The sequence below is a fragment of the Oryzias latipes genome, chromosome 24 (genome assembly GCF_002234675.1).
Source record: "Oryzias latipes chromosome 24, ASM223467v1".
NCBI lineage: Eukaryota > Metazoa > Chordata > Actinopteri > Beloniformes > Adrianichthyidae > Oryzias > Oryzias latipes.
The window spans coordinates 19616613-19639342 of record NC_019882.2 but is presented as its reverse complement, the minus strand read 5'-3'; the positions used below and the strand labels follow the sequence as shown (position 1 = coordinate 19639342).

Here is a 22730-nt window from a genome sequence, read left to right as displayed (position 1 = left end):
GAAGAAACGTGAATGCTTCAATAAAATAAACTATGAAAACAAAGAGGATATAAACAGGACAATAATCAGTAACACAGGTTATCCACAAGCTGTAGATCACATTTGTTTTTAATTTCATACTTTGTAGGAATCTTTTATATGAAGGTTACAGGTGGAAAAAAAATTAGCAGAGTTCCTCGTGAAAGGTAAGAAACGATGGTTTGGTTTTAAGGAATAAACATTTGTGTTTGTAGTATCGAGGAAACTCACGAGTTGTCAACAAAAAGAACTGGAGGTAGCAGAGAGGACTGGGGCCATCTTCTGTTCTGTAAAGCCGTTGTTGTCAATAAAGTTTCGGTGGCGTTCTGTCACTTTCAACGCATGCGCAGTGACTTATCTGCTGCGGCTCGCGAGCCTGTCAGTCAAGTTTCTCCTGTCGTGACTTAGTAACAAACCGTCAACGACCTTTTTCGTCGCATTGAGTTCCAGCCCCTCTGACTCCTCCGGCGGGTTCGGTCCAGGAACCTGCCCGGTTCCGGTTAACAGTTATGAAGCCGCCCGGGACATAAAAGCTCGTCGCCATGGCCGCTGTGACCGCGAGCCCGGCGGCTCGGGGCATCGACTGGCATCGGAAGTCCTTCTCGCTTCTCTTCTACCGGGCCGTGCGGGACCTGAAGCCGGTCTGGATGCTGGAGGACATGCGAACCATGGAAACCTTCTACGAGGAGGAGCACGCCGGCCGGAGGATCTACACCCCGTCGGAGGCGCTTTTGTACGCCATCGTTCACGACCACCAGGCGTACGCGCAGTATCTCCTCAGCAGATACCCGGACGAGGCGCTGACCAAGCCCGGGGAGCGCTTCTGCTGCTGCCCGTCCTCCGCGCCGCACGCGGCCACGGCGGTCCGCTACGACAGACGCTCCATCCTCGGCCTCATTCTCCAGCAGGGTCACGGAGCGCCGGGCGCCTCGGTCCACGCAGACGGAGGCGGCTGCTTCCACCCTGAGGACGGCAGGACTCCCTTACATTTAGCCTGCGAGCTGCTGCGGCCCGAGGCGGCGCTCATGCTGCTGGGGAGCGGGGCGTCCCCGCACGCCCGGGACCGCAGCGGCCTGACCCCGCTTGATGTCACTTTGGAGAAAATGCGGGAGACCTCCGGGAGGAGCGGCGGGGACAGAAGGCGCTGCCTGGACAACCTCCTGATGTTCACGCCGAAGCTGGACTTTAAGATGCGGGCGGTTCTGGACCGGGATCCGCAGAGCTGGAGCCGCGAGCTGGGGGAGGAGACGTACCAGTACCTGACTGGACGCAGTCCGGCTCCGCTGGTCCTCATCACTATGCAGACGATCGTCAGGCAGCTGAGCCCCCGGAGCTTCCCGGACAGCCTGCACGAGCTCCCCATCCCCTCCTCCATGAAGCCGCCGGGTCTGCCGCTGGGCCAACAGGGCGGGCGGAGGCTGCTGTAGCAGAACCAGAACCAGAACCAGGACGCGATGCATGCTGGAGGACAGCAAGGATGTTGTGCAGGAGCTAAAGTGAAGGAGAAACCTTCAGTTGAGCGAGGCTCCCAGTGATTTCAATGAGATGTGAGTGACGAGTTTGCATGAGGAGCCTGAAGACCGATTTTACTGAAATGCACTGAAGTGATCTTATAGATCAACATGATTATTTTCATTAAAAGAGAATCTAAATAAAGCTGCTTCTTTTCTTCTACACCCCACAAACTCAACAAATATCAAATTTTAGCCTCAAGTTACTTCATTTTTCTGTATTACTTAAAAAAAATCTCCAATTTGATGAAAATCCCCAAATTCCAAATCAATTATTTTAGTGCTCAGAAAAATAATGAAAGGTATTAGTATTATAAAGGCATTGACAGATCCACATTAGAATGCTACAGCCTCAATGGCCACTTCATTAGGTTCAGCTGCTCTTTTATGCAAATGTCTAATCAGCCAATCACATGACAGCAACTCAATGCATGTAGGCATGTAGACATGATCAAGACTATGTGGTGAGCATCAGAATGGAGAAAATGGGTGATTAAAGTGACTTTGAACCTGGCTTGGTTGTTGGTGCCAGACGGGCCAGTCGACTGAGTATTTCAGAAACTGCTGATCAACTGGAAATCTCACCCACAACCATCTCTGGGGTTTAGAGTCCAGAAAAGAGAAAATATCCAGTGAGCAGCAGTTCTGTGGGCGGGATTGCCTTGTTGATGCCAGAGGTCAGAGGCCAGACTGGTTCCAGCTGATAGAAAAGCAACAGTAAAAGAACCAGTGGTTCCAACCGAGGTCTGCAGAAGAACATCTCTGAACACACGTCACGTCCAACCTTGATGCAGATGGACTACAGCAGCAGGAAACCACACCAGGTGCAGCTCCGTTCAGCTAATAACAGGAAACTGAGGCTACAATTCACACAGACTCACCAAAAATGGACAATAGAAGATTGAAAAAACGTTGTCTGTCTGATGAGTCTCCATTTCTGATTTCTGCTTGTAGATTTCATGACTTAGTTCTGAGTTTCACTTCCCTTGTCCCAATCTCCCCTGATCGTTTTTCACCTGTGTCTCGTCAGTCCTGTCAGCTTATATGTCTCGTCTCTGCCTTCCTCTGGTGCTGGTCCATTCTGTTTGCTGCCCTGTCTGCCTGTGTACCTCGACAGTTGATTTTTTTTTTTAATTTCCCTGCTTGGCAGCGCCTTTTGTTTTAGTATTAAAGCCCTTGTTTTTGGAACTGCCTTCCTGCCCTCTCTGCATTTGGATCCTTCACCAACACCTCGTGCCAGACATTAAAGCTCACTGCTGTTTGTTTTCCACAGGTTTGTTTAACCCTATAACAAAGCAGGACATCAAAATGATTAGCTCTTTTTAAAAATGTTAATGAAATTCCATTTTAGACTAAAAAAAGGTTATATCTTTTGCACGTTGATTGAGCTTTGATCTTCACAAAACTCTGGCTACTCCTGAATCAGTGACTCAAATCAGTGGATTTACTGCGGGCTACTTTCAGTGCTTATGGCTTAGTCACTGTAGTGTCATGTGTCATATAGCCCGGACACGCAAAGGTCACAAGGGGAGCCTAACTTGGATTATAGTTTTGCTGTACAGGACAGATGTGGCCTTGATGTCATAAGCCAGCTTTGGGCCTGTGTTTCGGCAAGTGTTTTATTCTTTGGAGAGATTTTTTTTCTTTTTAATACTGATTTTAGTGTCTCCATGGTGTCCTTTGAACTTTGGCAGAAACTTCACAGCACCTCATGCAGTAAAGGTATTTATAAGTCTGGGGAGGACATGAAGGACTTCATAACTTTAGAAAGGTCATTAAAAAATTAGCAATGCTTGATTGGTTTTGTGCACAGCTCTGAGCCCCTTCCTCCTGTTTGCAATGGTGATGGACAGGATGCCAGATGAGATTAGAAAGGAATCACCATGGACTATGATGTTTGCAGACGACACTGTGAGATGTAGTGAGAGTAAGAAACAGGTGCAGGTGAAGCTAGAGAGGTGGAGGTTTGGTCTGGAAAGGAGATAAATTAAGGTTAGAAGCAGCAAGACAGAGTACATGTGTGTGAATGAGAGGAACCCAAGTGGAAGAGTGAGGTTACAGGGAGATAAAGAAAGAGGAGGATTTTAACTATCTACGGTCAACACTCCAGAGTAATGGAGAGTGTGGAAAAGAAGTGAAGAAGTGAGTGCAGGCAGGTTGGAAAAGTGCCACGTGTGATGAAGAGTTTCAGCTAAAATAAAAGGTGAAACAACTGTGTTGAGAGCAGCCATGTTGTTCAGCCTAGAGACAGTAGCACTGAGGAAAAGACAGGAAGCAGAGATGGAGGTTGCGGAGAGGAAGATGCTGAGGTTCTCTTTGGAAGAGACCAGGATGGATCAGGAATGAGGACATCAGAGGATTCAGAGGTTTTGGAGATAAAGTCAGACTGAGATAGCTCAGACACGTCCAGGGGAGAGACGGTGAATATATTGGTAGAAGGATGCTGAGTCTAGAGGTCGAGAGGCAGACCAGAGGAGGTTTCTGGATTTAGTGAAGGAGGACATGAAGGTAGCTGCTGTTAGAGGAGAGGATGAAGAAGACAGGGTTAGATGGAGGAAGCTGATTCGCTGTGGTGACCCCTGAAGAGAGAAACCAAAAGGAAAAGAAGACAAAGATGTGTAACAAGCAAAAGAAAAATAAAAAAGGCTTTGATGTAGAGACATGAAAGTAAAAATAATTAATATCCCCAGAAGTAAAACATGCAAAAGGATTGGTAGGGACTTCGTGAGGGCTGTTTTCTTGAAAAAGATCAACTACACAATCATCTTTTGAACAGTCTGGGACAACACTTTTTATTTTTTTCCTCTGTAAACGTGAAAACGTATGACAATGCAGCACATAAACTTGTAAAAATGTTTGAAGCTTCACACCTCATACCGGTATTACAATTATAGGGTTATCCATCGCTCCACCTCTTGTGAAATGTTGCAGCCATGCAAGTTCTGGGCCACTTGACCAGCAAAAATATAAAGAAAAATATTCAACAATTTCAAATTCTGCTATGCATTATTTATATCAAGAGATAAAACATTCAATACAAAGACTAGATTCCAGCTACAGAGAGGTTGCCATGTTGGGGCAAAATTGTGACATCACTGGGAATAAGACTTGATATTTCGGTTTGCACTCCGGCAGCATAAAAATCTGTGACAAAAGCCTTTATGGCATTAACAAATTGAAAAAACAACAACATATGTCCTATCCACAGTACTGAGAAACATGGGTTTGATGACCTTTGAAATAAACATGAACCTGAAAAACCATAAAAACACTGAATTTAAGCGGAAGAAAGGTTTTCCCTGTAATTTCAGTTTTTGGAGAAATGGCAGATGTAAGGTTGGTGAGGTTGATGCATTTTGTCGGGTTTGTTTTGGCATATTATTTTACTGCTTCAATATAATAAACATGGTTTTCATGCCTGATTGGGCTTTCTTGTAATCATGCTTCCAAATCTTAGCATGAAGTGCAAATAAAGATTTTCGGTCCACTTCATGATGCATATGAACAATTTTTGATTTTTACCACCATCCTATTTACCTGAATTTGGAGATACATGTTGGCTAATGCGATAATTAATTCATAAACCTTAGTTTAAAAAAGAAAATCAAATAAAAAAACACACCAAACAACCAAAAACCCTACATTCTTGGGGATTTGCCAAAAACCAAGCAATCTTTTGGTTAAAAAAAAAGGTTGCTGTAGATTTTCTAAATGAAAACCCAAATTTAATCCCAAACAAGACTCAAAGTTCACTTGAGTTCAACTGAGTCTAAAGAAATAAAACAAATAAGCACTTGAGATCAATAAACGAAAGAGTTGTCCAACAATCAGATCCATCCAACAGTTGCATCTAATCTGTGAAACACTGTTAACGCTGACACGGCCGTTCAAAGATCTGCTTAACTCTGGGATTATAAGCAAACGTTGACGCTGCAGGTTAGTCCTAGTGGTGTGTCAAAACAGTGACGACACAGTGACTCAAATGGTGAAGTTCATGCTGCAAATGGACAAATAAACCGACAGGTCATTACAGCATGGACAACATTTTTATATCTGAAGAAATCATTGTCTTTTTCAGCAACCTTGGTTGTACCTTGATATATTGACACAATATGGATACTGTGTCAAATTTGATATTGAATCCCTTCTTCATAAAAAAAATACCAAAAACCCTTAAAATGGTCTGAACCAAAAGAGTTTGGGGACAATTTGGAGATATAATTCTGAAACACAGAAATACAGTTTAAACTTTGGTTAAGTGAAGGACCCTGCAATGGACTGGCAAACTGTTAAGGGGCCTACCCCGCCTCTGCCCAACAGTCGTGACCCAAAAAGAGATTCAGCATGTTCAGAAGCTGGAATGATGGATCTTACTTGAAGGTCAACAGCTTGGTTTTTCTGGTATGCAGCTGGCATTAACTTTTTAAAATAATTCCTCTTTTTCTGGAAGGATCTTAGCAAGTTCATAGATAATTAATTATTCCAGCTTTTTCAAACTCTGCGGGATTTTAGTTTTGATAGGCCTGCTTCGAATCAAACATGGGCCCCAAGCTTTTCTAGCAGCAACCTTTGTGTTATTCCTCAAGAGTTTAAACATAATTCTCTCTATTCATGACTCTATGTAGACAAATAAACTCCTCTTTGCCAGGCATAGCTAAACAGCCCCACATGATTGAACTTCCACCACCATGTTTTACTGGGGGGAACAGAATCACTAATGATTTATGGCTTTTCCTTTTCAGTCAATTCAGTTTGGTCTCAAAAATAAGATGAATCCCCAAAAAAAGTTTTCAATGCTTCTTGACTGGTAAAATAAATTCCACATCAGACTTGAAGGAAAATAAATCATGTCATGTCCAAAGGAACTTGTAAATGTCTCAGTGTAATTGGAAATAACGTTAAATAATTGCTAGAAATATCTGTTCATCTCTCCAATCTGATATCAGCAGGGTTTTTTTTTAGAATCAATCAGGCAAATGTATATTATTAATGACAGAAAAGAAAAATGATGGTGCTGATCCTTATTTTTATGCTGAAGGTTGCCTTTACGTGACACAAGAAACATTTCATTTGGAGGGAAATAATGCAAAGATAAAAAAAAAAAGTAAAGAATTAAAAAAAAAGGGCAAAGCAAGACGCTCAAATACTACTTAGACTAGATAAACCCCACAGGACTGACGGGGACAACAGCCTTGGTTGGTCTTTCTCTTTCCGGAAGTTTGGCATTTTTAACAGAAACAGTCTTCATCAACACAATAGGATTCTTATGAGTTCCTCTGCAGTTTATATGCATATGTGTGTACACCCACACTCACTTTATGTACACTATATACACTAAGGCAAAGTCCAGTATTATTCCATTTATATTTATAGAACAAAATAATATTGTCATAAAAAGACATTTGACATTGTGATAGTTGTGGGCTTTGAGACAGTTTTTTTTAAAGTCATTTCCCTTTTTGACTGATGGCATTTTAATCCAGCACTGTGAAAAATGTCAGGCAAAATAATCCGGAGGTCAAGTCTCCCTTAAGTCTGGGTAAGCCTCATGCAGGATAGAGTCCATCGTCTTGGTATTAGTTTGGTTTGGCAGTGCCGCTGTTCCTTTCCTAAACAGTACTTTCCATCTCCCACTCAGCCCCCTCTAACGTCTCCATGCCGTTCACAGAGAGGCTCCTCTTAGTCCAGATCCCGCTGATTCTGCGAGGTTTCCTCTGAAGCTGGGGAGCTCCGCTGTCCGGCGTCTCGTCTGTGTCAAAGGACTGGCTCTTCTTTGGCCTGGAGTCCAGCATGAGGAGCCGGCTGAGCCGGGAGTCCAGCGCTCCGTCCAGCAGCGGCACTCTGTCTCTGTAGCGTCTTGTCATGGTGCTGCCACTGGAGACTCCTGGCTCCCGGGCCTGTCCTCCCCACAGCTCCAGTGACGTGATTGTCCCGAGGAGATTATCCAGGTTTGACCGGGGTTTAACAGGGGCTGACCTTAAAATGTTGGCAAGAGTGCTGTTGGGGCTGTAGGTGCCCCTGGCTGTGGAGCCCGAGGAGGAGGAAGAGGAGGAGGTGAGGCTGCTTTGAAGGGAGCCACATTTAAACTCCACCCGCTCATCCGGAAGAGTCCCTTTGACCTGAGGCTCCGTCTGGTTCTGCGGCTGCGACATGACCAGCACACTGCTGGTGGTCTGAGTGTGCGAGTCGTAGAAGCTGGGCAGTTTTGCAGGTGGAAACTGAGGATCTGTAGCTTTGTAGCGCATCATGAGGAAGACAATGAACACCAGCAGGGTGGTCACGATGAGGCCCCCCACCACCAGGATCATGGTGCCTCCCAGCAGCTGGCTGCGTGCAGATCGGCACTGAGAATAGTCGACTTGGGTGAGAAAATGTGTGCAGCCCACAACGCTGGTGGCAGTGAGGGTGCTGGCAGCGTCGTCCCAGGCGGCCAGAACACACACGTCATAGCGGGTTCCTGCCACCAGATTGTTCACGGTGAAAGAGTTTCTTGAGGGCGCAATCATTCTGAAAAACACAAGAAACACAAGAGAAACTCTCAACCATCATAATTGTTTACACGCTAAAATGTCGGTGCAAACAGAGCAAATTAACTAGCTTTTTTTCCTCTTCCATCAAACAGCAGCCATCCTTCCATTTAATTGACCTCAAGTCTCTCCCTTTAGCACAAATCACACCAACAAATCACTCGAGGCTCAAACATATTAAAGACCGCAACAATTAAAAGAGCAAAACAGATTTAACAACATAAAAATGATTTGTTTTTAAAAACAAAAGAAATTTTTATAAAACAAAATGTAAAGTTAAAAAAAAAAACACAACAAGAAACCGGAAAAGGTAGGTACTATGGAAGATCGCTGATTGGATGATGACCTTTAAGTTTTGACGTTTGAGTTTTACAAATGCGTTTTCATTGTCCACCTACTGCTAAAATCTGATGATAAGTAGGGATCATCCAGCATTGCTTCATGTCAAATAACTTTCAGGTGTAATGATGGACAGACGTCATCAACCAATCAGAGATATTTCATAGTACCAACCTTTTCCAGTTTCCATCAAAAAGAAAAAAACATTTCAGAAAACAAAGGTACTTTCCAGAAATCAAAATGAAATGAAATGAAACAAAGAAGAACCCGGACATGATCCTGTCACGTCATTATGGACCAACCTCTCTGAGGAATCTTTCCAGTACCGTGTTGAATCTATGCCACCAAGGATTAAGGCAGTTCTGATAAAGTGGTCAGCAAGTGTAGTACTAATAAAATCAACACATGTCAATTAATTACATTCTTATTGACATGGATTGTGTATCTTTTGGACTATGATTTGCATCGGATTATAAAACGCATTAAGAACAAAACAGATAATGTGCAATGACTACACTACAATACCCAGAGGGGCTATGAGGCAAGTTCAGTAGTCACAGGGGTTGATGGGAAGTTTTTCTAGTGAACTGTGTTGTTCTTTATGTTCTCTTCTTTTACCTGCCTTTGCTGAGAGAGCAACACGACAGATGAGTCAAAACTTATTGACAATAACTCTCAATATTGTTAAGTTATAACACAAAGTAAATAAAATATAAAACAATACTTTCACTTTTTCACTTCATTATGTTGAAGTTCAGTACACATCACTCCACCAGACTCCTAACTACAGTACCCATAATGCTCCAACAATTCATCAAGTGGCTTTATAGTTCACCAAAGTTCCACTAAAACATTCAGAGTAACTTTTGAAAATCAGTTTAAGGTCAGTAAACTTGAATGCATACATCAGACGCACTTTTGTTTTTTGGAAAAATGGAAGGACATCTAACAAATGTTAAAAGCAACAACCGAAACATAAAATGACTGAATAAAGTGTTTCACTACAGAAATACAGCTAAAAAGCATTGAAAGTATTCCTAACATGCATGCTAGATGATACAATTTCTGGAAATAAAAATCCAGAACAGCTGCAGAAGGTACAAAATGTGCTAAATAATGACAAAATGTTTTGCTAAACATAATAAATGGAATTTAACATTTGCGCAATTGCTCACTATTTGATAACAAAAGAAAATACATTACACAGCAAAAAATTTAAATTTACAATACCTAAACTACTGAGCTTAATCAACCACAAGAAAGAAAACGAAAATAATGTAAACAGATTAATTATAAATGGATTAGGAAAAATGATATTGCACAGCTGGAAAAATGGGATAATACTAAGCAGTCCTTAATATGCTAAATTAGTAGATAAACAGCTAAAACTGAAAAAAGGAGTATGGGTAAAAAAATGCTCAATTCAGTGCTTGACAGATTAACATGCTGGACTTTAAAAAAAAATTTAGAAATCAACTTTTATGTCAGCAGACTTTTCTATAAAACAAAACAATCTAGACATTACATAAAGAGCTATACGACTTCCTGATAGAAAGGGTTCTTTCGGTTGGTTGTTTTCTCTTGGAAAATAAACATGATCTAATTCAGAAGCTTTCTTAAGTACACACTCAGTCTGAAACACCAGAAACCAGAAGAAAAGTGGAATGCATCAAAGGAAACCCTGAGCTTCCTTTACTGTGATGACCTAGTTAATGCTCTCTGCAGAAATATACAGATGTTACATCAACTCACCTGTAGGTGGCAACTTCGTCCTCTGAGCAGTTATACTGGAGCTGGTACATCTTTACCTTGGGGGCCGCTTTGCTTACTGTCCATTGGACCAGTGCAGAAACAGTTGTCACGTCTGAGACGGACAGTGTTCTCTCTGGCTGGTTTTGAGGACTCCCTTTCATCTTTGTTCCTGTGATGTCAGAAAGCTTGGAGTTTGGTTGAACTAGTGGCCCCGTGTCATTACTCAGAAATGGGATCTGCCTAATGGACACCTCCACTGAGGCTGTGGTTTCTCCGGCCACATTAGCAGCAATGCAGGTAAAAATGCCATGATCCTTGGAGGAGGTGATGGGGATCCTCATTGTTCCGTTCCTATACACTTGGGTTCTGGAGGAGTTTCCAAGCAGCAGATCATCAGGTGAGATCCAATGGATAGCAGGAGAAGGGTCTCCTGTTGCCTCACACCTCAAAGTGGCTGTCTGGCCCTCCAAAACAACCACCTTGTGAGTCTGCTGGATAAAAAGGGGTGGCTGACATACAAACTCCTCCTCTTTGACATCCCAAAAGTGACGACCCTTTAAGGGAGGCGGGGAGGCGCAGGTCTCCAAGTCGTTCTCCCTGTCCAGCCGTCGTAGCCAAAGCATTTCACAGTTACAGTGCAGAGGGTTCCCACCCAGGCTTAAGGACAGCTGGGCAGTCTCCGGCGTACTCAGGGTTGGTAAATCCTGCGCCCGAGCAAAGATGGGATCAGGGGGAAGCTTCTGCAAACGGTTTGAAGCTAGGTCCACTCTCTCCAGCATTTCCAAGTCAGCAAAGGTTCCTTCTGGAATGAATTCTAGTAGATTGTGGTCTGCACTGAGTTGGTGTAGGTTGACCATCTGTCTGACCGAGTTCCAGGGAAGAGAGACCAGATTGTTGTAGGAAAGATCTAAGTCCTCCAAAGCTCCCATTGGGTCTTCAAAAGCCTTGTCATGGATGCGCCCCAGCTGGTTGTTGTTCAGGACGAGATGCTGTAGGTTCACCAAGCCTCTGAAGTCATCAGAACCTATCTTTGTTAAACGGTTGTTGTCAAGATGGAGTGAGCGCAGAGTTTCCAGGTCACTAAAGGAAAAGGGCTGGATGTAGCTGATGGTGTTCCGGGAGAGGGTCAGGTCCACCAGGTCACTCATGTTTGCAAAGTCCTGCTGTGTGATGTGAAGGATGTAGTTGCCTCCCAGTCTGAGCTCCACCGTGCTCCGGTCAATGTCTGAAGGAACGAAAAGAAGGCCTTTGGAGGGACACAGAGTTCCTAGGGACTCTGAGAGGTTCTGGCAGACACAGTACTTGGGACATGCATGGACAATCATCACTGTGGCTACCATGACGAGCAGGCAGCAGATGATGTGGTCCATGGTGGAGACACGCGCATTAATCTGCATGAGAAAAGACAGGGTAAAGATGACATCCTTTCACCCTTTCTTGTTGATTGATCACAATAGACAAGGTCCGATGGGACCTTACTGAAGCTCAAATGTTGTCAATATTTCTGAGAAAATTTACCTTTCATTCAATGGTGGAAAAAATGTCCACAGAGTATTTTTACATTTGATCCAAAATATTTTCAAGCCTCTGACAGTACAATGCATTGTGATCCCTCAAAAATCAAAGCTCTGAACAGATTTTCAGATTTTCCATTTACAGCTACGTTCTGTAACCTTACTGTGTGTAAAACCTCTCTTAGAATGAGGCCCCAGAGCCTTTTTAAAGACTGTGACACACTTCACAAATGTAGACGCATGGCAAAAAGGTCCATGTGCAAATCATTATGCATTTTCATACGTACATATGAGGAAAAAAGAAGCACTTCTTCTAAATCTAGTTTCACTGCTATGAAACTATACAAGACATGCATGAATTAGGGACATTTCAACCACATACTTCCTGAGATTCTGGTGCAGAAACTTCTACATCTGAGACTCTCTTCACCTGCCAGAGGTTTAGCGACTTTTTCTCTGAATGCCCCCAATCTGTCCAACTCAGCCCCCAGTGTTCCCTCACACCAAGCACTGGTTCACACATCCATGTACTCTGACCCATCTTTCATACATCATCATCATCATCACTGCCACAGTCAGGTTCATCCGAGAACTATCGCCCACTCAACACCACAAAACCCATTGGCTCTATACTTCCTGACCTGAAGGTGCCCAAGAAGAAAAGACCTCAAGAAGGATCTGATGATGGAGCCTCCTGACATACTGGAGCCCTTGATGATGTGTTCACCTCTGCAGAGGTGAACACATCATCACGGGCTCCTCTCACTCCAGTAGCCACATGCTGGAACTGTTCTTCCCAGGTCAGCGCTGCAGGTCGTACAGAACCTGGGAGAGCTGACTGAGCTGATTCTGTTTTACTCTGATACATGGAAGAAACTTGAGAACACAACCTCAGAGAAGATGTGTCTACACAATTATCGCTATTAGCAGTCACCTTTCTGATGGATACTAAGTTGGTGAAACTATTGCTGGTTAATTGTCTCCTGCTGATTGTTATATGCGACTATAAATTTTTGCTACACAAAACCCCTTGACTTAACTGATGTAAATAGAACTGTGCTCCCCTGTGTCTCACTTGACAACACCAACTCTGCGGTTTCCGATCCACCTGTGAAAGATGCTCCAGCCTGCAGTCATTTTTAGATTCCACATGAATGCATTCTCTCCTTTGCTTCTCTTTCAAGCCAGATTTTTGTTCTCACAGTGCAACATACAATATTAACAGCTGCCACAAATGTGCGCTGAGGTCTGGTAAATCCGTGTGGCGTTTGTTCCCTTTGTGGGAAGCTCTTTCCCCAACACAAAGCGGACTCTCTTCTCTGCTCTCGTCTTCTCTCATTCTTAAGATGCATTTACATGTTTGTTTATTCGTGTCCCTTTTCCATGGATTTTATGGACCAATGTGGGCGAGATATAGCAGGAAGAAAGCACGTGTGCGTTCAGAGTAAAGTGGGTTGATATTTGGAAAGATAAAAACAAATGTGCAGCATCTAGATTCAAAATGAGCAAATGTTTAAAGTTCCACTCCAATCATCTTTTTAATCTATTTTAAAAGTGTTCCCAGTGGTCTTTAAATTATGATTAAGCCAATTTTAGCCAAAATAAAAAATAAAAAAAAGTTGTTTTTTTGGGACATGGTTTCTGCTGAGTGCCAGTAGTTCATAAGAAATGTACCTCTGAGTTGTGGGTGGGACCATTGGTGCAGAGCAACCTCGCCCACCTTCCCCTTCCTGTTATTGAAAGCTCCCTGTTTACACTCTCTCCCACTAGCTTACAGCCCCTCACAACCCCAAGCTAAAATTAGCGGTGCAACAAAAATGGTGAGCAACATTGGAGCTACCTAGACGTAGATCCAGATTCCAGCTCAGACGAGGAAAACGAAGACGTTCGTGGATCTATTTGTCTACAAGTGGATGCATCGTAATAGAGTGGAGCAAGGAGCTTCTGGACTTTCCTTTCCAGTGTCTGTTACAGCAAATGAACAGATGCTGCAGTAACTTGCTTTTACTTTTTCCAAAATGTGATGACTGAGAGCAGGCATCCATGTTTTAATAATGTGATCAGAATTTAGCTTTTGCACTAAAAAATGCATGAGATCTTCCTGAAACTATGTTCCTGGGGGCTTTAAAATCTTAATGTGCTTTTCTGAGTAAACGCAGTCGTAACAGAGAAGCACGTTTCCTTTGAAAAAGACAACACAAAGTGGTTTTCAGCTTCTCTGGTCCTAGTATGAAGAACCTTCCATGTGTGAGTTCAAATTTTCGCATTTAAAAGACCTAAATGAGCAAAGTAACCACAAAACACCCTCATACCAAGGGGACAACTCCAACAGCTTCTGATGCAAAGAAAAGTCAACAAATAACTCAAGGGTTAAACAAATAGTTGGTTCCTCAAGACATTTAATCAGCAAAGAAAAAGGTGGCAGAAAAAGCACATTCTAATCACGGTGAACTTTCTGACTTTTTTCAACCAAAAAAGGCACCGCAAAAAAAATCACCAAGAGGAAATCAGATGTGTGAGATGTTGCCATGACAAACACATCCATCATCAATTCAGATGACAATGTCTAAAATGTGTGGAGTCCATTGACTGTATCTGTGAACTGAAGTGAGTAAGTCTGACGTCACCCATAAAAAAAGGCCTCACTTCTGGCTCCTACCACATAAAGTCAATTCAGTCGCCATACGGGAACCGCCATGTTGGAGCCAGACAATGTCAGCAAGCAGTTGTTGGTCTGAGTCATCGTTTCTATAGCAACCAATCAGGCGTGAGCTTGTTGGAAGTCCACACCTCTATGACTTTCGAACACTGGAGGTAAGACAACATACTTTATTCGAGGCATCTGATTGGTCAGTTGAAAACTTAAATAACCACAGAAACAAATATCATGGAAAAAAAGATTATAAACATTACAAAAAAGGAGCAAGAATGGTTTTTCCAATGAGAATGACTGAGTAATAAATCAAAATTTGCATTATTGATGCTCCAGATATTTAGCAAAAGCAAACTTTTTTTCCTTATTTTTTCTTTTCTTTTAAAATTATCTGTAAATTTGAGAAGTTCACAGCAAGTCTACACCAAAACACAAAAAATGCTGTTGTTACTTTGGAGCCATAACCAAAACGTTCAATTTAAATGTAACTTTGAACACATTTTTGGACCACACACACAAAAAAAGGTTATTAGAGAAAAAAAGTTTTCTAGATTCTAAAACTAAATGAAGCTCCAACTATTTTAACATTTTGTGTCTTTCCTAGATTTTTGGTGACCATATTTGCCTTTCTAGTATTGTTTTTCCCCAAATCTTGACTTCTACCACATAGGTTACCGAATAAAAATGTCATTTTTAACACTATGTATCTTTAACAAAACATATTTTCATTTAGTTCTACTTTGTGTTCATATTGAAATCTTTCATCTTAGAGCATTTATGACTCACCTGCAAACAGCTGAGATTTGGTTTCCAGGAAACTGCTTTAGAAAAAAGGTCAATGCCATCCCTGCAGAAAAAAAACACAAAGACAACATGAGGATGAAATAAAAATAATTATAAAAATGAGAACAACAACAGAGAAATTGTTTATTTACAAAACCAATGAATTGCAATTCCGTGGTTCAGTGTTGCAAACCACACTTTCCCACAGTTTGTTAAACATATTTGATCACTCTGCAAAACTTTTACCATTTCTACTTTCTGAACACATTCAAGGCTAAACTAACAACAGTTGAAAAAGTGTTTCTGAGGATGAACCCAAAGAAAAAAGACATGTGATAAAAAGGGATAAGATTTTCCAAGTTTTCAAATGCTAAATAAAATCGTTTGTAATTGCAGCTAAAGAGCATTACGTTAAATGACACAAAAAGAATACAACAAAATAAAAAGCATAAACGTGACTGGAAAATTGTAAGGACAGCTGATAAAAAGCTAAAAACCTTAAAATGGCAGGCTAAGTATTATAATGTGCTTGATAAAACTATTCAATCTCAAAGTTCGTATAAGTTATTGTCATAAAAAATAATGAATGCTAAATGAAATATTGAAACTTGGAAAACTGCTTGAATAAATCAAAACTGATCAATAATAACCTATTTGCAGGAATTGTTTATTAGCTTTAGAAAAATACAGAAATAAATCAGAATAGATCCTGTTTAACAGAATGAGAAGAATGTAAAAAGTAAATCACGCTGAACAGGATTTTAAATGCTAATTCACATGCAAAAAAAGTACTTCAAAACTAATTAAAAAAATAAAATAAAAATGATAAAAAAATTGTGGCTGGAAATATCTTAGATAATGCTAAAGAATAATGTGTTGTTTCAAATATAAAAACCAGATAAGCGAGGAAAAGGGAAAAAAATCAAAGAGTGCTGAACAAAATAACAGAACTACTGAAAATGAAGATCAATTAGGAATTATTCAGAACGTGTAAACGAGATTCGAATGAAGGTTTGACAGTTTTTAAAATCCTGCATAGCTAATTAACCAGAAGAGTCTGTACATCACAAAAAGGGAATAACGTGTAATAAGTACATGTTAAATTAATTGCATTTAACCAATTGTTGCTACATGTTAAACTGGAAAATAAAATAAAAAAACATTTACAAATGTTAAATAATCTGCTGGAAAAATAACTAAGTTACATCCTGAAATGGAAACATTTTAGTTTTAGTTTAAGGTCTCAGAAAAATACTACAGAACCAGAAGTTAATGCTGCCATTTGACAGCTCTGAAACATAAAAGAAATGTAGAAACTTTAATAGTCATTCATGCAGATTCTGCTTTTTATTTAGATTAACGTGAACACAAATCAATAAATCCTAACAACAATAAGGAATTTTCTAAAGCAACTGAGTGTTTGAAGCTGTAAACATTTACAGCACAGGGTGTAAACTGTGGTAATTAATAAGATTAATAAGCCAGAATGAACAAATATTTGAATGTTTTTGTCCATCTCTGCTTCACCTGTCAATGCAGAGCAAACCTTTAAACGGTCAGCCATCGAGAAAAGGAAGGACGAGTAATCAAACGATCCTTTTTAATGGTGAGTAAAGGGTGTCAGAGATGATTCATGAACATGCAGGTAAGAGCTGCTATGAGCTGATGACTCAAAGACGTGTTCTCTGTTCTGAGAGACGTCTGATCGTTGGGAGCAGCATCAAACCCGGCACACCAACAAGCTCCTAACGCTTTTGTCCGGCCCTCAGTTCAGATTTACGACGAGTTCTGTGTCGATTCCCGTAGACCTCAAGATGAGGCTTAGGCTGGGTTATGTGAGAGCACCACGACACGTGGCTTTATTTATAGACAGCAGATCCGCTGAGAGGCCTTAGAGAAGGTATTACTCCAGAGCCAACCTGCCCATCAGGAAGCTTAGAGCATTTAGCAACAACAATAACCAACCCCCCCCCATGGGAAAAGAAAAAATCCATTTTGAAGAGATGAACTGATGAGCATGATATTGGTGTCCTATACAGATGAGTGAAAATGTGTTTTATAAGAAGGTGCGGTACAACAGGTCCTTCGATGATGGTCTACTCCTGACAAAAACATTCAATGCTCCACCGCTTTTCTAATTCTGGTGTTTTTCTTCTTTTTCTCTGAAAATACATGTATAGTGAATATGAGTGCTTTAGAAGAGCTGTATAAACTTTATTTTATTTTAACGTTGTTAAACGTATCTTTAATTGATACCTTGATGCCTGACACCCAGAGCTGCAGTAACAATTGAATTTCCCCACATTGAGCTCACCAAAGTTGATCTTATCTGATCGTATACAATGTTGTAGCAGAAGGGAAGCAGAGCTGAGAGTCTTTTTTGAAGGATTTCTTTCAAACAAATCTTTACATTTTGACAGCAGAGAGTAGAGCACTAAGTACAGCACAGAAAGGAGTCCCCTAAGCTAAGGTAAGACCTGTACCTGTGCATATCAGCGTCACAGCAGGGCTGCCGTCTGGTCTTGCTCTTTGCTGTGCTTCTACTATTTAGAGAGACCAGAAGATTACGGGTTTGAATCCTCAGTCAGGTCAGACTCTGAAAGTGGGACACAATTTTTTCCTTCTGGACTCTCAGCATCAAGGGTTTGAGCGGGGAGTGAAACTATCGACAGGTTAGCCATTAAAAACTGTTTATTACAGTCTTCACAAAACACCAAAAGCAATAGCTTGGGCTTTTATTTTGAAGGAACACTGAATGTGAAATTAACTTCATTGTAAGCTGGTCCGTTAATGCTCTTATTAAACTTACACCTAATAATTCATTCTGATTGGCTGGAGGGTGTCAAGCAGTGATAATGGACACCAAAAAAGAAGTTCCGGCCAAATAGCTTGAATATTTTATTTTATTGAGCTGGTCTAAAGGCTAATAAGTTAAAAACAGAAAGTTGGCACATAGGTGGACATACGCCATTCCACGGTTTATCAAAACGCCTCCACGTTGTCTGTTAGTTCCTGATAATGGACGCCCCATCAGGCATTTTCACTTACATATCAATCAAACATACTAAACAAGAATCTGTTGCTCAAGTGATGATTGATGATGTCACACAGCATTACTTACTAATAAATTATACGAGTTTCACTGTGTTTTGGTTTGATTCTGTTTTTTTGTGAAGGAGCCGCTTCTAAAATATAGAAATGCAGGTTTTGACTGAACTCTTCCATCAAAAAAAGTGAATAACAACCCCCCCCCCCCCCAATATCCATCATATTGACCTCTAAATGAAACGTTGAGCTTGTTCTAAAGACGCTATGAGTCACTTTACTGTGGTAGTGGGTGCGGTTTGGTCATGTGACCTGGGAGCTCCATACATGCTGTAAATGTGTTCATGTCCACGCATGACGTCTATTCAGAGATCTGAGGCACACAAAGTGCCTTTTCAGTTCCTTTGATTATGGCGTAGATAAATAGAAAGAAGTTGGAAACACACGTCTGATGACTTTGAATCAAAACATTAAAATTAACAAAAAGTACCAATATTTAGAAAACAATCCTGTCTGGATTTTTCATAAACTTCATCATAATTTTTTACATCTTTACGTTCCAGTTCTCTCTCCTCCTCCGTTTGTCATTAAGTCCATCGTTGGATGACGTCATTCAAAGCCAAAATGGCTTCCTTCGAATCTGCTTATGCACCAATGTGACCACTTTTCAAATCTGCTGGATTTGATGTTTTTTTATTACAAAAAAACCAACAACTTAAACTAAAAGATTATACGCAGCCGCTCACTAAAAGCTGAACTGGCTTAACACTAAAATTTGTGATAATCAGAGGATTTTTGCGTAAATCTAAACGTGCGCATGGCTGCAGCTTCCTGTTGAAACTGCCCGACCCCACAGTGCAAAAGCAAGGTGAAACAAATCATAGCTTTGACAAAATTAAGCCATGATTATGGAGGGATTAGTAGTTTCACTGTGCCGCCCAGCCTGAGAATCAGTGATGCACTATGGAGAGAATGAATACCCCCCCCCCCCCCCCCCCATACCACAGGCAGAACAGGAAGTACCTCCAACAGGGCGGCAGGATGTGAGCTGGAAGGGGTTAATAGAGAAATCTGGGAGGATTAAAGTCTCTGTTTGCGCTCTACTTCACCTGAATGTGCACTGCTTGACTGAACATGCAAATCCTTTGCAGGACAGTAAACATCTTCCAGACTTCTCATTAGTCAGTTTGTGTGCATTATTCAACATCTGGACAGAAAAGCCGCGATGAAACATGCGGTGAAACACAGAGGCAGCTGAAACCTTTGCTGAGACAGAGGTAGAAAGGCGTCCGCAGTGACTGACTTCCAAACTACAATAGATTATTGATTACTTGTAATTGTTGTCAAAAGTGGAAATCCCTTATTTTTCACTACTACTGTCTCAGAATTGTAATGTGCTCCATGCAGAACTCTGAAGTTACTCTATTTGCTGCACTTCCTGCAGAAGCACAACATCACAATAGGAAGGGATAAAGTAATATCCTAGATTTAGAAGAGGGAAATGACAATCTTATATATACATATATTTGGCTAAATTGGTGGAACAACCTTCATTTTATTCAGTTTTGTCCATAAAAAGGAAAATATAGGCCATCTACTCAGAAAAAAGGAGAAACCCAGGAACACACAGAGAACCTGAGGCCTGGTGTGCTTCAGAGAAGCTAAAACAAAAAGTGCTGCCAAACAAAAGTAGGTTAAAAAGACTGCACTAAGCCTACTAGAACAAGACTGGCTCCGCAGAAACACAAGGCGTTCTGTATGAGAAGCCATAAGAAATAAAAGCATTTGAGTCCAAATTTTGTCTCCATAAGTTAATTATTCATCTAATTCCTAGTGCTGTAATAATTAGAATATTACTTAAACTCCAGCAATAATGCAATAAGCTACTATAAAACAGTAATTTCACTGTGGAGCATTACTGAGTTAATCCCAACACTGGCAGTCAGTGCAGGCTAAAGACCAGCTGTTAGTCCACAAATATGATAAATATAAATCAAATGTGCTTTAGGCTGTTTCTTGTGGTAACACATAAACTCATTTTTAGGGGGAAATTGTTTCAAACTCCTTTCACACATTTCTCCATTAGTCCTGATGGTTTGCTCATGACGCACCTGAATGCTTCACATCATCAAACAGGCTGATAGTGACGGAAAAATGTTGGGCAACACTAATCTAAAAGTAAATGCAGCTGAAAGGAAGCTAAAAATTGTTAAACAATAGCAGAACATCTTTTGAAATCCCACTCCGATCATCTTTGATCTATTGTAAAAGCTTTCCCAGTGGGATTTGATTCATAAATATGATCTTTTTAGCCAAAATCCAAAAGCCTGTCAGTAGAAATTCAACAAACTACCCCGCTCCCCATTACTGCGAGCTCTCTGTTTACACTCTCTACTGCTAGCTTACAGCCCCTCACAACCTCAACCTGACATTACTAGTGGAACAAAAATGGTGAGCAATATTGGAGCTATCCAGTCGTGCAGTTTAGATCCAGATTCCGGCTCAGACAAAGACGTACATGCACCTATTTGTCTGCAAGTGGATGATCAGAATGGAGCAGAGCAGGAAGACTGTGCCCCGCCCCGCATATGTTACAAAAAAGACCTTTTTCAAACAGCTTTTTTATCTTCTGCTCCGAATTCACAACAATTCGAATGAAGAAAAACTCAGAAATTTTACGCTTTTACGCTTAACTGTATTTATATATGTTCTCCATCATCAGAAAAATGCCACAAGAATGCATTAAAAACACCCCAAACGCCATTTTTATCAGTGAATCTTTAAGAGCTGAGAAAATGTTAAGAACTACAGAAGAGCTACTATTGAATAATAAAACTCTAAATTACATTCACAATTCATAATAAATAAGGCAAATTCTTTGTGCAAAACTAGCCAAAAGAGGTGAGAGGATTAAAGCCAAACAATGTTTAACAATGAGAATAAAGCTAAACGGATGAGAAAGGTGGATTCCTCAACGGCTGCACCTCTTAAGGAGAGATAAACACAAGGGAAAGCACACAAAACAATACTAAAAGCAAAAATGATAAAATATGTCTAAATGCATCAACGTGGCTGCAGAGGACAGTGTAAGGCTGATAAACAAAACTAATTAAGAGTTAGTAAAAGGTACAAATGATATGGAACATAGTTAAACAACGCTAAGATGCAAACCTAAATGCAACACTTCAGCTTCTGGAAAGTGTAGCAAAACACACTTGTGTGCTTATCAAGTGGTAAACATCTGCAGTTTTATTCATGTGTGTATTTATGAAAAGGAGCCCAAACAGCAACAACATTAAAAATATTGTACTGTAATAGCATAAATGACCATAAAAATATGACACTAGATGTTGACTGTATAGCAAAAATGATTAAGAAAACCCCTTAAAAACACAATTAAAAGCTAAAAAAAATGTTTGAATATAGGTGGGATAATGTCAAAAGATTTCAATTGCTTACTGATGCTAAGAATTGTGTTTTAAAAACTGCATTTGCTGGAGAAGACGCAATAACAGTTGTTTCTGCAGGATGAGCTTTGAGGCTTTGCTCTGCAGGAACAGCGGCCTGCACAGACGGGGGGCTGGGGGGAATATCCGGATGAAGGGGTCCTCACTCTTCATCACTTTGCTGGAAACTCTGAGTCAGCCTTCACTGCACGGGGATCAGGATCTGCACCTGAACCTGGACCTGCGCCTCTGCGCCGCCCGGGATGAGCGCTTCAGGGTGGAGGAAGGATCTCCTCCTCATCCTCTGATCCTCCAGCTGAGATCCTGCCGGATGCCACGGCGCGCCCGCAGCCCCGCTGCCCTCCTCTGCATCAGACCGGCTCCTTACCTCTAGTCAGCGGTGTTTTTTGGTGCCTGTCAGGGATTAAGCCGTTCTGACTGCAATATTAATTCCACCGTGGTTGTGTCATGTCCATCATCCGGTTTGTCGGTTAATCTGCTGGCGAACGGGAGCAGCAGCAGCGCGCGGCTCCGCCAAACCCAAAAGAGAGTCGTTTTCTTCCTGGACGTGTCGGTTCTGCGGAAAGGAACCGACATGGTCCAGCCCGTTAGCCGCTCAGACTGCGCCGGGGACGGAGCGGGCGGCTGCGGCGCCGGTGGAACACCGAACTGTGCGACCGTCGTATTTGTGACTCCGAAAGGAGGACATGCTACGCAGTTTGCGTAAGACCCGACTGACGGACAAATAATGAGAAATAAACAAGAAGACGCTACAATTATTAAATTAAAAAAGAGCATTTCATCAATAAAAGTCTAGCAGATTATTTCACCCAGTCTCATAATCATACATAACAATAATAATAGTAATAATAATAATGATAATAAAAGCATTTAATTTAACAGCGTGTTGTTTGAATTTGTATCTGTTGACACATCTATTTTTTATTATTAAATCTTTTTTAACATCACTTTCAACTCAAGGAATAAAAAAATACAAAAGAGAAAAAAGATTTTCATAGAGACAGAACAATTGTATGCTCTTTGGCGCCCTCTGCTGAGAAAAACGGCATATTTAACTCACATTTTTAAAATTATTTATTTATTTAACCCTTATTTATCCAGGCAAGACAGATTTAAGAAAA

The 22730-nt window shown here is 41.2% G+C and overlaps 2 protein-coding genes across 2 annotated transcripts; one reads left to right on the top strand and one right to left on the bottom strand.

Moving 5' to 3' along the window:
- The first annotated feature begins 359 nt into the window (after positions 1–359).
- LOC101157907 (ankyrin repeat domain-containing protein 9) lies at positions 360–1674 on the top strand. Its single transcript, XM_023953214.1, has one exon. The coding sequence runs from the start codon at positions 561–563 to the stop codon at positions 1443–1445; it is 885 nt and encodes a 294-aa protein (XP_023808982.1). The 5' UTR covers positions 360–560; the 3' UTR covers positions 1446–1674.
- Positions 1675–4295: 2621 nt separating this feature from the next.
- On the bottom strand, positions 4296–22372 carry LOC101157661 (leucine-rich repeat and fibronectin type-III domain-containing protein 2). Its single transcript, XM_020714893.2, has 4 exons — positions 21977–22372; positions 15101–15161; positions 10148–11538; positions 4296–8036 (listed from the first exon to the last, which is right to left on the bottom strand). Exons 3-4 carry the CDS (start codon positions 11515–11517, stop codon positions 7139–7141), a joined length of 2268 nt encoding a protein of 755 aa, XP_020570552.1. The 5' UTR covers positions 11518–11538; positions 15101–15161; positions 21977–22372; the 3' UTR covers positions 4296–7138.
- Between the last annotated feature and the right edge of the window lie 358 nt (positions 22373–22730).